Here is a 13,997-nt window from a genome sequence, read left to right as displayed (position 1 = left end):
ATTAATATCCGGTGTAATCTGCAATTTATCTTGGCAGATTATATATAATCTGACCACCTGAGATAAATATTAATACCAGATTTTAAATAAGGTCTTTGAATGTTTTGTACTCAATCCCCATTTAATTTACACATTTGCATGTGTGAAATTCAATCTAAGTAAGACAGAGTGCAGAAGCTTAATAAATCAGATTTAGTTCATGAATGCATGCTCACGGTTTTACTGTGAACATTTCCACATACACGCTGTTCCACAGAAATGTGATCTTTTAATCGTTAACCACAATTTGATAACCTTCTCTTTCCTTTTTCTGCTGACATCACTAAGGCTGCATGGGCTACTGTATAATGTTTACCAATAGCCCATATATTATTATTATTATTGGTATTAGCTATTCAGGCATTATTTTGGCACTATAACATTCAGTATTAAAAAAGTCCAACATTTATCACTATGAAATAGAGTGCATTACATTATGGAAGTAAAATAGGGTCATCGCTCATCGTTTTTCAAAGAAAGAAAACTTCAGGGCACTCCGAGGCTACTAAGACTGCATGAAAGCACTCACTTCCCATCAGCCAGATTTATTTTCTTAAAAATGGGGTAGAGATCTGGAGCCGGCTGGCCTCTATGGTCTTCATAGAGGAATACAGGTGATCGGCCCATCTCCAGCCCCAGCTGTTGGACTCCCTGCTCATCATACAAAGACAGTAGGAAGAACTGAGTGTTCTTCTTAGCCTTCACCGTGGTCATCAGAGAGAAGTTCTCAGGAAAAGCAGAATCTATTAAATAAAACAGCAAAGCATTGTCCACACAATTTACACTTCAGAAATTAAAACAATGGCCTCAAATGCTTGAGAATTTGTGAAAGTACATTTCAAAAAGTCCATACCTGGAAAGAACTGTTTAGTTGGGGCGCTGAGTTGAATCTTTTTGTTTATTCTGTAAGCCATGTCTGTTTCTGATGTGTCCTTTCTCTCGGTGCACAGACCAGTATCTACTGACACTCCCTCCATGTCTTCAGACAGCTCCAGTACCCGTAATACATCGATCAGATTAGCTGTACACAAATGAGAGAAAATTAAAACATAAAGTTTAATTTCTAGGCCACCATAGACTACCCTTGTGAAAAAGAAGTATGCTTTAGTATACTTTGGCCTACAGACAGGGCTTAGATTAAGCCAGGGTTAGACCTTAGTTCAGTTAAATCAGCTCAAACATGCATTTTAAAAGTAAATCTCTGCAAAGCTATTTCCAACTTTTCGAAGAACGAAAAAGAACTTCGCCGTGAGTTTATCGGAGCCTTGAATCACGTTCAGTCTCTTGCACGTTACGTGTGCTGTGCACATAAAAGCGAGCTTGAGCAATAAGTTGCTGGCTGCAGTTCACTTAATAGCCAGGTGTCGCTAATAACAAGGGTTTCTAAATTCTACATATAGCAACTTTAAAAAGTCAGGGCCAGATTTACTAAACAGGGCAAATTAGCGTGAGAGCGCAATTCCAAAAAAGTGCAGATGGGAGTGGAAAGTGCTTCCCTGAGGAGTCCCTGAGGAGGGAATGGAGATGTTATGTCAGTGAATGACGAAATGGGGGTTTCGCTTAGAAGCCTATCCCCTTCGAGTTCTTACAAAACGAGTCAATGGCAAAACAATGCCATGGGTCTGTGGAATTTGCATACCGCAACTCCACCCCATCGCATGGGTATAAAAGAAGCAGCGCGGCAACCTCGCATTATGTTATGCTGAGGAGTCGAGACTGAACTTCTGGCTGTTCCAGCGGTACAACGGTTGTGTCAGGGGACAAAAACACGTGCTCGGTGGAGACTTACCATGGAAATACACATGTGGGGGTTGCCCAAGCGGGGAACCATGCACATGGAAGCACCTAGCCAATCACGAGGGCTGACCAAACGGGCATGCACTCTGGTGACGGCATCGACAGTGCAGGAGGAACTCAGGGTCTAAAGAGAACTCATCTGAGTGAATAGTGCACGTATCCAGTCCGTGGAGTGGAATGGCTCAGCAAGCGATGACACCGAGCAGGTCCTACTTACTAGCTAGTGGAAGCGAGTACATGAGAGGACACTGGCTCTACCCGGAGATTATAGAATCTCGCAAAAGTGTTGGGTGTCGCCCAGCCTGCAGTTCTACAGATGTCTGTTAGCGAGGCGCCATACGCTAAAGCACAGGAGGAAGCCACACTCCGGGTGGAGTGAGCCCTCACCCCTAGGGAGCATGGTCGACCCTGCGTCTGTTAAGCCAAGACAATGGCGTCCACTATCCAGTGAGATAACCTTTGCTTGGAGAGAGCCTTTCCCTTCAGCTTCCCACCAAAACTGAGGTCTGAGGTCCTGAAACACTGCGTTCTGTCTACATAAGCACGGAGGGCGCGTACTGGACAGAGCAGTGCCAAGGCTGGGTCTGCCTCCTCCGAGGGCAGCGCTTGCAGGTTCACCACCTGATCCCTTAAAGGAGTGGTGGGAACCTTGGGCACGTATCCAGGCTGGGGTCTCAAGATCACGTGAGAGTTAGCCGTCCTAACTTCTAGGCATGCTTCATCAACCGAAAATGCCTGCAGGTCCCCTACCCTCTTGATGGAGGCCAATGCAACCAGGAGTGCTGTCTTCACAGACAGGAACTTAAGCTCAACTGATCGCAATGGCTCAAAGGGAGCTCTCTGCAGGGCTGATAAGACCACTGCAAGGTCCTAAGAGGGTATAAGAGGAGGGCGAGGAGACTAAATCCTCCTTGCTCTCCTCTTATACTCAGGAACCTGACAACCAGGATCTCTTTTGACTCCACAAGGTCGTGGTGCGCAGAGATGGCAGCCACGTAAACCTTCAGGGTGGAAGGAGACAGCCTTCGTTCCAACCCTTCTTGGAGGAAGGAGAGCACCGACCCGATCTGGCATTTTCTGGTATCTTCTCGGTGAGAAGAACACCAGGTGACAAAGAGGTTCCACTTCAGAGAATAGGCGTGTCTCGTGGACTAGACCCTAGCAGAAGTGATGGTAGCCACCACCTGGGGTGGTAGGGTACTCAAACCTGCCACATCCCTTCCAGAACCCACACATGCAGGTTCCACAGATCAGGACGTGGGTGCCAGGACTGGGGAGGCAAACAGATCTACCTGTGTGTCGCCGAACTGTTCCCAAATCAGCTGAACTGTCTGGGGATGGAGTCTCCATTCCCCGGGATGTGGCCGAAATCGTGAGAGCTCGTCGGCTGCACGATTCAGCTCTCCCGGAATGTAAATGGCTCGAAGTGACCTCAGATGCTTCTGACTCCATAAGAGGAGATGGCGGGCAAGTTGCGACATACGGCAGGAGCACAAACCACCTTGTCGGTTGATACACGGCGCTACAGTCGCCGTGCTGTCTGAACGGACTAGTACGTGTTGGTCCTTGAGCAACTTTCGAAAACGGTGCAGAGCCAAACGTACTGCCAGCAACTCGAGGCAATTGACATGCCAAAGGCATGATGCTGTCACACCAATACCGCTGAAGAGTCGCTCGTCTCTTATCTAGAACTCGTAGACAGCTTGCAGTGGAGAGAAGTGAAGAAACACTGGGCTCAGAAGCAAAAACATAATGCGAGATTGCTGCGTTGCTCCTTTTATACCCACACGGTGGAGCGGAGTTGCGCTATGCAAATTCCGCAGACCCATGGCATTGTTTTGCCATTGGCTCGTTTTGTACGAACTTGAAGGTGATAGGCTTCTAAGGGAAACCCCCATTTCATCATTCACTGACGAAACTCGTATGACTGAACGAAAGGGAACTCCCAAATACATATTTAATAAGGGTCAGCCACAAAAATACCTATAAATTAGAGGTCGGCCGATTCATCTGTTTTGCCGATATATCGGTACCAATAGTTGATTGCTATCGCTATCGACCGATAGTTTTTCCGGGTTGCGTCCGTTGCTGTAGCGGCTGTATGCTATCATTACATAGTACGAGAATGCTGAGAAGATACTGCTGGCATAAAACTTTTTTTTTTTTAAAGATACTGCTGACATTATACAGAGCAAGAGCGGCATCTAGAGGACAAAGAAAAACTATCACTGGCTGAGTTATTTACGTTAACACGTGAGGCTGCGCTCAGCACAGAGAGAACACGCTTCACGAAGAGCGCTGACATTTCAGATGCGCATTTAAAATACCGACAGCGAAACGGTATGAATGCAGAACACTAAAGTACATATTGCCATATCATTATAAAGTAATTAATTTGTTGACTAGATGCTGCATTAGCAGAGAAAGACCAGAAGTATGTTTGCCGTCGAGGCTGAGAGGACTAACATTAGTAGCCTAGTGGCTACCTCAAGCAGTTAAACCAATGTGACAAAAACACACAGAAATCTCACCCAAATGTTTAATGTCGCAATTGTAGTTTATATCCAACTGGTCATTTTTATGCATTCATTAACCGGCGAAGTTGCATATTTACAGTAAAGCTAGTGACGTGATTTCTCAACATTGATATGTTCATGTAGCCGACAGAAACATAAACAAATCAGAAACGTATTCGATTTCAGTTCTTTTTTTGTCACTACAATACATATTGTTATTATGATTAGATAGTCATCAAGTTTTCTAAAATAGAAGCAAATAAAGTGAGAGACTATACAGTACATGTAATATAGGTCTACATTTATGAAATTTGAATGGCCATCTTTAAGCATGACTCTTTGGATTTATATGAAATGGTAACACTTTACAATAAGATTCCATTTTTAGCATTAATATTATAGCATATTATCTGCAAGTACAGTTTTTTTTAAATACACTTTTTAAGATGTGAAGCACAATACAAGTCAACTCTATGTATATAACGCTTTATTCAATACAGATTGTTTCAAAGCAGCTTTACAGTGATAAAAGGAAAATTATGTATTTCGGCTGTTGTTCAGTTGAAGTCAGTTCAGTGTTGATTCAGTTCTGTAGCTCTATGGCTAGGCTAACAAACTTAACTGAAAAGTTCTGAAACTGAAAGTCTTCTCAATGTTACATGTGTGTGTGTGTGTGTGTGTGTGTGTGTGTGTTTATGGAAAGAATACTACCCTTACGAAAAAGTAGTTTATTCAGGTGTTCTATTAGTATACTTCTTTTAGACTAAAAATAAGAAAGTATACTTTCAGTCTACATTTATTATACTTCTCAAAAATATACTTTATGTACTTCTCAGAAATATACTTAAAATTACACTTCAGTGTACTTGACTTATACTGAGAGAAAAGTCCAAGTACATATTTGGCCTGTACTTGTACTCAATCTTTTGATCGAGATATACTTAAAGTATAATTAAGTATTCAAAGTATACTTGGCTTGTAGTTGTGTTAACTCTGTTGATCAAGAAAGCCTGTTAAATATACTTTTTTTCATATACAGTCTTATGAAGCTTACATTGTTTGAAAATGTTGATTAGGATATTGATATAAAACAGATATGTTTCTAATTCTGCGTATCTGAATTTTTGTGTAGGCTAGTCCACTGGTAGTGTATAGGAATTTACTGAAACAAGTGATAGAAGATTGCTCACGCAAATGTAAAATAACATGATCATCAAACATTAAACAGCATGTAAATCAAAACTGCTTAATGTTACCAAATGAAATGAACCGTAACCCATGGACTCAATCTACTCCATCTTGATTCTCCAATCTACCGTTTTGATCATCGTTCTGAATCTGATCAAGGCGAAGTCTTTGACAAAAATGTGATTTTCTTTTAAAAGAAAATCTTTAAAGTTTAAAATGTTGCCTTTCTTTATGAAACTTACCGACATGCAAGTATTGTTTTTAAAATGAGTTAAAGTACAGTTAAAGGTATTTTTCAAGTACAAAAAAATAACATTTGAACATAGTAGTATACTGCAAGTGCAAAAATAATATATAAATAGTAAACTATAAGTATAATGTATAACTTAAGTATCCTTGCAGTATAAACTACTACTAGTTTACTGAGAGTACATTTCAGTGTGTACTTTCATAAACTAAAAAATGTACTACTTGTATTAGAATAGTAAACTACTAGTATACTTATAAGTTCACTTGTAGTACAGATGCATTACAAATGAGAAATCTAGTTGTGTACTTAAAGTTTACTACTCTTACACTTATAGTACACTTAAACATACACTTTTATATACTAAAAGTGGGCCAATTTAGTCCCAAGCAGTATTGAAATAGTACACTTACAAGTTTACTACAAGTACACATTGATATTAGTATACTTACTACATAAAGTATACTTAAAAATATACTTGAACATTACTTAAGTATACTTCACAAAATTAACTTGAAGTATACTTCTTTTTCGTAAGGGTAGTTAGGAACACTGCAAGGAATTTGAAGCAAAGGACTAGAGCCTGATGGCCCTGCAGCTGTATTATTCACTTAGCCAAATCCCCTATGGGTCACAGCAAGAACGAACAACAAGTTGAGAGTTTGGCTGCTGTTAGTTTGCTAATATGCAGCCAGCTCAAAGTGCGCTGATCTACTTGGAAGCTTCAAGATGCAGTCACGTTCAAATCAAGGGCCACAGCTGGATATCGATGGGGTGTCATTATGGGATAGAGTTATGACACAGTCTAGTCTGAGATAGTTAAACACACACCTGACAGCTGACACCTGCCAGCACCTCTTTCAAAAAAATGTCTCCCTGACTTCCACTGTCCAATGTTTACGATCAATTGAAACGCATTCACAGGAAAGTTATGAGACATACATTTTGGCATTTATAAATAACTGCTGTTGATGTTTCACTGATATTTTACTGAGGTTTGCCTAACCACAACCCTTGGCATGTGTGTCAGATGCAACACGGACCCTAAATTTAAATTGCCCTCCTGTTTCCATGGCCCTTCTTTCTCTCCTCTGTTAATTAAACATGTGGGAAGAGTTTATCCATGCCAACCAACTGCCTGCCTGAAAAAAAGTACTGCATTTTATGGCATTATTTATTTGTTTAGCAGATGCCTTTATACTGGGTTTGCTCAAAGCATGGCAACAGACTTGTAAAAAGGCAGTGGAGAAACACAAACACAATGGAAAACATCAGGTACTCATTTTCAGACAGTACTGTGTCAATTCATCTTCCATTTATTACATTACAAAGACCTTGCAAATAAACAGTTTTCGGCTCAATGCCCATTGTCTCTCAAACACCCATAAATGCGCCACCCAACTCAGCCACAACTGTTAATGTTCACTGGTTTAAGCTCACCAGTCTGAGGTGAAATGTATTTGAGAGTGATATGGAAATACAACCAAGTGAGGGGGCTGGTGTTTTTTTTCCTTTCTATAAACTATTCTTATGCTCTCTTTTAAATACACATGTACACATACATTTGTAGACACATACACACAAGCGCATGCAGACACAGGTCAGTAAGTCACTGATGTTTATATGTCTGAGCAGCCATGTAATCTGCGTCAAAATAGGCCCAATTATCACAGGACTCGGCCTAGCAAGCATCAGACATCTTGACTCGACATCTCAGTCACATCTGTTCCAAAACCATAATTCTGACTGCAGTGAAATACATATACACAAATGTATAAATCCTGTTTTTTACCATATTTTTAATTAAATAAACACAGCCTCGATCAATATTTGAGTTTTTTTTTTAAACAGTGGTGTGTGTGGTCATGGTAAACCCTACATTTTGAAGACAAAATGTCCCCACATAGATGCCAATATATTAAATCATTGGGAACAAATGTTTTGTCCCCATTAGGAAAACAGCTTATAATTCATACAATGTGATGTTTTTTGAAAATGTAAAAATGCAGAAAGTTTTCTGTGATTTTAGGGTTAGATGATAGAATATACAGTTTACCCACTTAAACCACAAGCTCAACACAACCACAATCAACGATGAGACTGAAATTCTACAGGGAATGGTTAAAACACAGCACTGTTAAATATCTGCCCTCTGACCTCAGAGAAATTCACATGACAGTAATAACAGTGGCCCATTGGTTTGAGAACAGGAGGAGAAATGCCTCCTCTGGGTGAGAATTCTTCAACACATTCCCAAGATACTCACCAACTCATGGTGAACGTGTTCATAAATGCTCTCAAAACAAAGCATCCCAGACACACAACGTCATGTTACTTCTTAAGGAAATACAACTGAATGGTGCATCAACATTTATGACATTAAACCAATAACATCTCAAACTAACTAAAATATTCTGTGAAGTAAGAATAGCAATGTTTGAGATATTGCATGAGAAACCAGACTATTATGTCTACAAAAAAACCTTAAATGGGTACAAAGTCATTGTGTTTACAAGGGCATCAGTAGTGGAATAGGAAATGAATCTCACATGCCCAAAATAAACCCCGGTTAACAAATCTTCCACAAAATACAGGGTGGGCCATTTATATGGATACACCGTAATAACGTAATTTACAAGTTTTTCTTTGTTCAAAATTCACTCCTCACGTGTTAACCTCTTCGACATGTCAATGGCTGTGAACAAAGAGAAACTTGTAAATAACTCATGAACGAATAAAGTTACGTTGAAACCAAGCACACCATTGTTTTTCTTGTGACATTACAAATAAGTTTGAAGTGTCACATGGCCCTCCTCCTATTGAAAAAACAAAAGTTGTATCCAAGATGGTCGACTTCTAAATGGCCACCATGGTCACCACCCATCTTGAGGAGTTTGCCCCCTCACATATACTAATGTGCCACAAACAGGACTTTAATATCACCAACCATTCCCATGTTATTACGGTGTATCCATATAAATGGCCCACCCTGTAGACTGAGATCTCCTGAGGTCTAGAAATGTTCCTCCCCCATCATCATGAAGAGGCCTGGGGCAGGTGGCTGGACGCCATGTTGGATATCCAGAGCCAGTCCCGAAGTAACACGATGATGCTCTGAATGTCCGCCAAGAGCCAAACCTGAGTCAAATCACATTCATCAGGTTGTGAAACCCAAGGCGCTGCTACCTTTCTACCTGTACGCTTCAGCCAAGTGCTGCTCTCACAGATCTACCTGTAGCCATGTCATCTACACCTGTCTGGGTGCGGCCGTCTGGCACGTATGCTTCATCTGCTGGGTTTATACAGTAGACTGCTTTCAAGCATCACCTCAAATAACTGCTGAATGAATTCAAGATTTATGCGAGTTAAACACAAAACTGCAGCAACTGCAAATTACTTTGAATGCTTGATGATTGAACCTGCTCACCCCACAAACACATTTATATGTGTATCTAGCACTAAAGGGATAGTTCACCCAAAGATAAAAATTCTGTCATCATTTACTCACTCATGTCAATCCAATCCTCTATGACTTTCTATCTTCTGTGGAACAAAAGAAGATATTTTAAAGAATGCTCCATTGACATCCATAGTAGGAAACACATATTATAGAAGTCAATGGGGTGCGTCAACTGTCTGATTACCGACATTCTTCAAAATATCTTCTTCTGTGTTCAACAGAAGAAAGAAACTCATACAGGTTTGGAACAACACGAGGGTGAGTAAATTATGTCAGAATTTTCATTTTAAAGTTAATATATTTTACATGTTCTAAATTGCAACGTCATCATTACAAATGTATGATTTCAAATACATTTACAATACATGATATACAAGTTTCAAAAGTTTATTTCATCTCATCTCAACTCATTCTTTAACCATATTTCAAAAGTAATTGTGAAATTACATATAAAGATGTACTTAAGTCCTACTCAAGTGGGTCAAAAGTAAAAGTTCAGCCAGTTGCATTTAATCTAAATTTAAACTATAATACATATCATTGCCATGTTTCTGAAAACATTATATTATTTATATTACATTAAGTATATTCTATTAAAGTATATTCTTTACATTTTAAGTATTTATGCTAGAGTGCACTTCGTTTTCACAAGGGTATCCCATTAATGCATAGTTGTCACATTGCATCCCACTTCCCCTGTGCATGGGGTTTCCAAAAGGGGTCAGAAAAACATCAAAACAGACCAACTCAAACATTGAAAATACTATTTTTAGAACATTATACGATTACTATTCCAATCTATCTCAGTAAACTGTGACTGAACCGGATGCGCTAATATCTGTAACATAACACATCGTGGTTTACACTGGCTGCACTCGCCATGAACATGCTTAGAGCATCAGCCTTGTTCTCCTGCTGTCTCCGCAGTTCTCATATTGTCCTGCATCTTTATTTACTAAAAGAAGTTCACTTGGGATGGGAGTCCTGATTAAATGATTAGCTGTAAAATACACTATAATTTAAGGGAACTCCCTTTAGTGTTCATCGTTCAGCAGAGGCGTAACTTTGTTTTAAAAGGTGGGTGGGAGAACAGTGTGTGTGGAGGGGAGGGAGTCGTTAAAACAATCCTACTGTATATCAGTGGGTACAATAACAATTGCAGGAAAAAGTATCATTACAATTTCACTAGTACATTGAGTTTAATTTATCAACATAGAAGTCACGTTTAACGTGATAGTTTCATCCTTACTATATCAAAATATATTGTCAGTCACAAGATTCTTCACGTCAGTGCATAAATACATAGATCCACAATACATTTTTGTGTGCCCTAATAGTCTGGTGGTAGTGATTTTGTTAAGCGTATCAGAAGTCCTGGGTTCTGATCCGCCTTCGTATTTTTTTTTTTCTCATTAAAACCAAAGATGTTCATCACTGATTGCATTTCAAGAGTAGGGACATGTTTGTGTGCAATTTGTTTTGTGATTTCATTTAAACAAATAGGGCCCTATCTTGCACCCAGCGCAATTGACTTTGTACACCGACGCATGTTTCATTCCTATTTTGCACCCGCGCAAAGCGCGCTTTTCCCTCCACAGAAGCACGTCGCTAAACTAGGGAATGAACTTGCGCTCCCTGGGCGGTTCAGCGCAAAAAAGGAGGCGTGTTCCGGCGCAAAAAAGGAGGCGTGTTCCGGCGCAAACGTTCCCTGGTGCTATTTTACTGTTCCATAAAACAATTGCGCCACTGGCCAGAAAAAACCTAGTCTAAAGTCAGTGGCGCGTTGCGCGTTGTTCATTATTCATTCGTTATAATAGCAATACGCCAAGGAAAAAGTGCGTCTGCTCTTAAAGGGAATGTGAGATGATGCTCTGATTGGTTTATTTCACGTTACGCCCAAACCACACCTATGAATAATGAAGCTACTTCAGACCAACCCCTTTTAGATTTGCGCCTGGCGCAAGAGTCATTTATCCCGCCGGGAAAATAGCAACAGCGCCGAGACCCGCCCACAAAGTTACTTGCGCTTTGCGCTTTGACACTTGCGTTTCAGATCGTTAAAATAGGGCCCATAGAGTCTCTGCATTGACGTTAACCAATAGATTGAAGCACTCGTCTGGCAAAAGCCACTAAGAGAGCACAGTTGCCTTCCGCCACTGATAACAGTGGCAACGAATACTCAGCTTGATTTCAAGAACAACACATTCCAACGCCAGAACACTTCTTATTTAACAAACAAACAAAACGAATACTCTGACAGTCAACTAGTGATGCTTCTTTTGTATTAGGTACATCCGTGCCACGAGATGAATCATAAAGTGGTGGGGACGTCCCACCCACAAATTATGCCTCCGTCAGTCAGTGTTTATCCTCCCACATTGATTCAGGACCACAGGAATATTTATCACACTGTGATAATGACTCCAGCAGTCCACTAAGTTTAACTTGATATGAAACACTATTGTAAATTTACATACAAGCGGAACCGGACAGATTTCTGTGTCTAAATCTGTGACAAACAACATTCATCACCCTTCTGAGGTTGGATATAATTGAATTACTGGTCTTGACCCCTGACCTCAAGAGGCCTGGAGGCTGGAGCCAAACCCTATAGACAGCAGGAGCATTGAAGCGAGGAGAGATGGAACAAAACAGCTCAGACATGCCCCAAAGGCACTCGAGAAACGCTGTCCCAGCCCACCACCCCTCAGCCACGGTCACACACTTTAACACTCTTTCCACATTGGACAAACAAAAAAAACGCAGTTCAAATCTCAAATTTCCTTCTGTGTGGTGTTGGGTCCTATTTCACATCGTTTGTCTTTCAACACACTGTTTTGTTTGTTCATACTTCTCCAGGAAAGCGTAGGATGGTGGTTTAATGCGTGGAAATAATCAACTGATATGTCCCCAGTGGACTAACGCTAAAAGAAACAGAAATGGACAAACTGCTCAACAAAACCGTTTGTGAGCTTGGAGCATAAACGTGATTGAGATTTGAGTCCGGGTCTGTTTCATGTTATCGCTAATGTTTGGAAGTCGTTCAGACTGGTGGCTGGATGCTGTTAGGAAAAACCTGGAATCTCCCCCACCACAGCAGCGAACTCTTCCCCTTTTGGAGTCATGCTCCACTAAACCCACAGTTTGGACGGAACGAGATTGTTTAATACCATTTCATTTTGCACAACATGCAACCAGATCCCCAGCTGAAAATAAAAGAACCCTTGCCGAATCTTCTATTTCTCTATGAGTTGAATTTTTGATGGCAGTGGGAAACAGCATGTGGGCTTAGAGACGGCCCTGTGGAGCACAGTGGGATACTGTATCCAACACAGTTAGAGTCTGGGAGCTGCTGAGTGGATGACACTATTGTGCCAGGGAGCTGAGCATCATTACACATCAGTCTCACATTCCTTTGACTGTAAAGTTGGTTCTGTGATATTTGCTCACTGCGAGACTTCCAGCCGGGCCCACTGTACGTGGGACCACAAAGGACACACCTGCATCTCTACAGTATATCCCTGACTGAACACTACCACCCCAGTTTACACATTAAAACACACAACCCCTCTTTGTCTAAGATACGCAAGCACACTGGCACATCAGCCAAAGCTTTCCATTAGGCAGTTACTGTGGATTCCATAATGAACAGCTGTAAGCAAAGGTGTGGTCACATTTACCATTGTTTAACAGATTTTTGTGGGCAAAATCCAGTTTCCACAAGATCGGAAGTGGAAAGATTTCCCCACGCAGATTTAGTAACTGGGTCATATGGATTCATCACTCTGACTAACAGAGAAATGCTTTGCAATGCACTACTAAAACTGCACTACATATAATCAGATTTAGTATAAAATATACATTTGGCATGCTGTCTCAAAGTTTCCACTATTTCGACACACCAACCTTGATACATTTTGATCTCAGTTGTTAAATGTAAGGCCTGTAAGTTATTATTTTTTTAGTTATGGTTAGTTTTTAAAAATTCCATCACAACCGCCTGTGTGCATGTATATTATAAATGGAGTATGCTTTGAAACGCTATACGGACAACTGTGCGCGTAAAGTATATTTTGGGCTTGACTCAAGCTATGGTGTGATTTCAGGTTTATCAAACAGTGTTCAACAATAATCCCTTTTCAAACTCCCTTTGGTGTCCCTAGATGTGCTGAAATCTTTGCCTAACTGATCTTTGATAAGCAAATGACAATCTTTGCCTATCTAATTGAAATTTCACAATTTCAGAATCGGATCAAACACTATTGTCTCTTTAAAGAGTGGAAATTGAGACATTATAGCAGAGACAGGCCACTCATACATATATGAATAGGTGAAATCGCAAAGTTAAATGTGACTGTAGACCCATGTTACAGTTAAAGTCAGCATGAAACTTTTCTTCTTTATTGTGATGTATATCTGAGTGAAATGGCTTCTCAAACAAGGAAAAATGTAGGCCGGGACTTGATTTTGTCCATGGGCAATTGATTGGATGGTTGTTGTTTGCTACTGCTGTAATCTCGTGAGTGAATTTACAATTGTTGTCAGATTTATTTTTTATTTAATCTTTCCCCATTCAAGAACACAGGAGCTGCATGACTAGAAATAGTTGTCTCAGGTAGTTATGAATATGGCCACAAAGTAAACTGAATTGGGGAATTTTGGTGGAAAACAGCAGGAGAGGAGATGAGTATCATGATGTACATAAGGACATCACTCCTCTTAAAGGATCATAAGGCCTTTGATGCGAAAT

At 40.5% G+C, this 13,997-nt stretch overlaps 1 protein-coding gene across 1 annotated transcript in view; it reads right to left on the bottom strand.

Moving 5' to 3' along the window:
• col5a3a (collagen, type V, alpha 3a) overlaps positions 1-13,997 on the bottom strand; it is a 61,335-nt gene that overhangs the window by 42,744 nt on the left and 4,594 nt on the right. The window contains exons 2-3 of the mRNA XM_084410965.1: positions 893-1,060; positions 569-782 (exon numbers count right to left, since the gene is read on the bottom strand). Coding sequence (XP_084267091.1) covers positions 569-782; positions 893-1,060 — 382 coding nt within the window. The remainder of the gene's footprint in view (positions 1-568; positions 783-892; positions 1,061-13,997) is intronic.

This window comes from Rutilus rutilus (assembly GCF_951802725.1).
Source record: "Rutilus rutilus genome assembly, chromosome: 1".
NCBI classification, from domain to species: Eukaryota; Metazoa; Chordata; class Actinopteri; order Cypriniformes; family Leuciscidae; genus Rutilus; species Rutilus rutilus.
The sequence above is the reverse complement of the archived record's forward strand: the minus strand, read 5'-3'. Positions and strand labels throughout refer to the sequence as shown.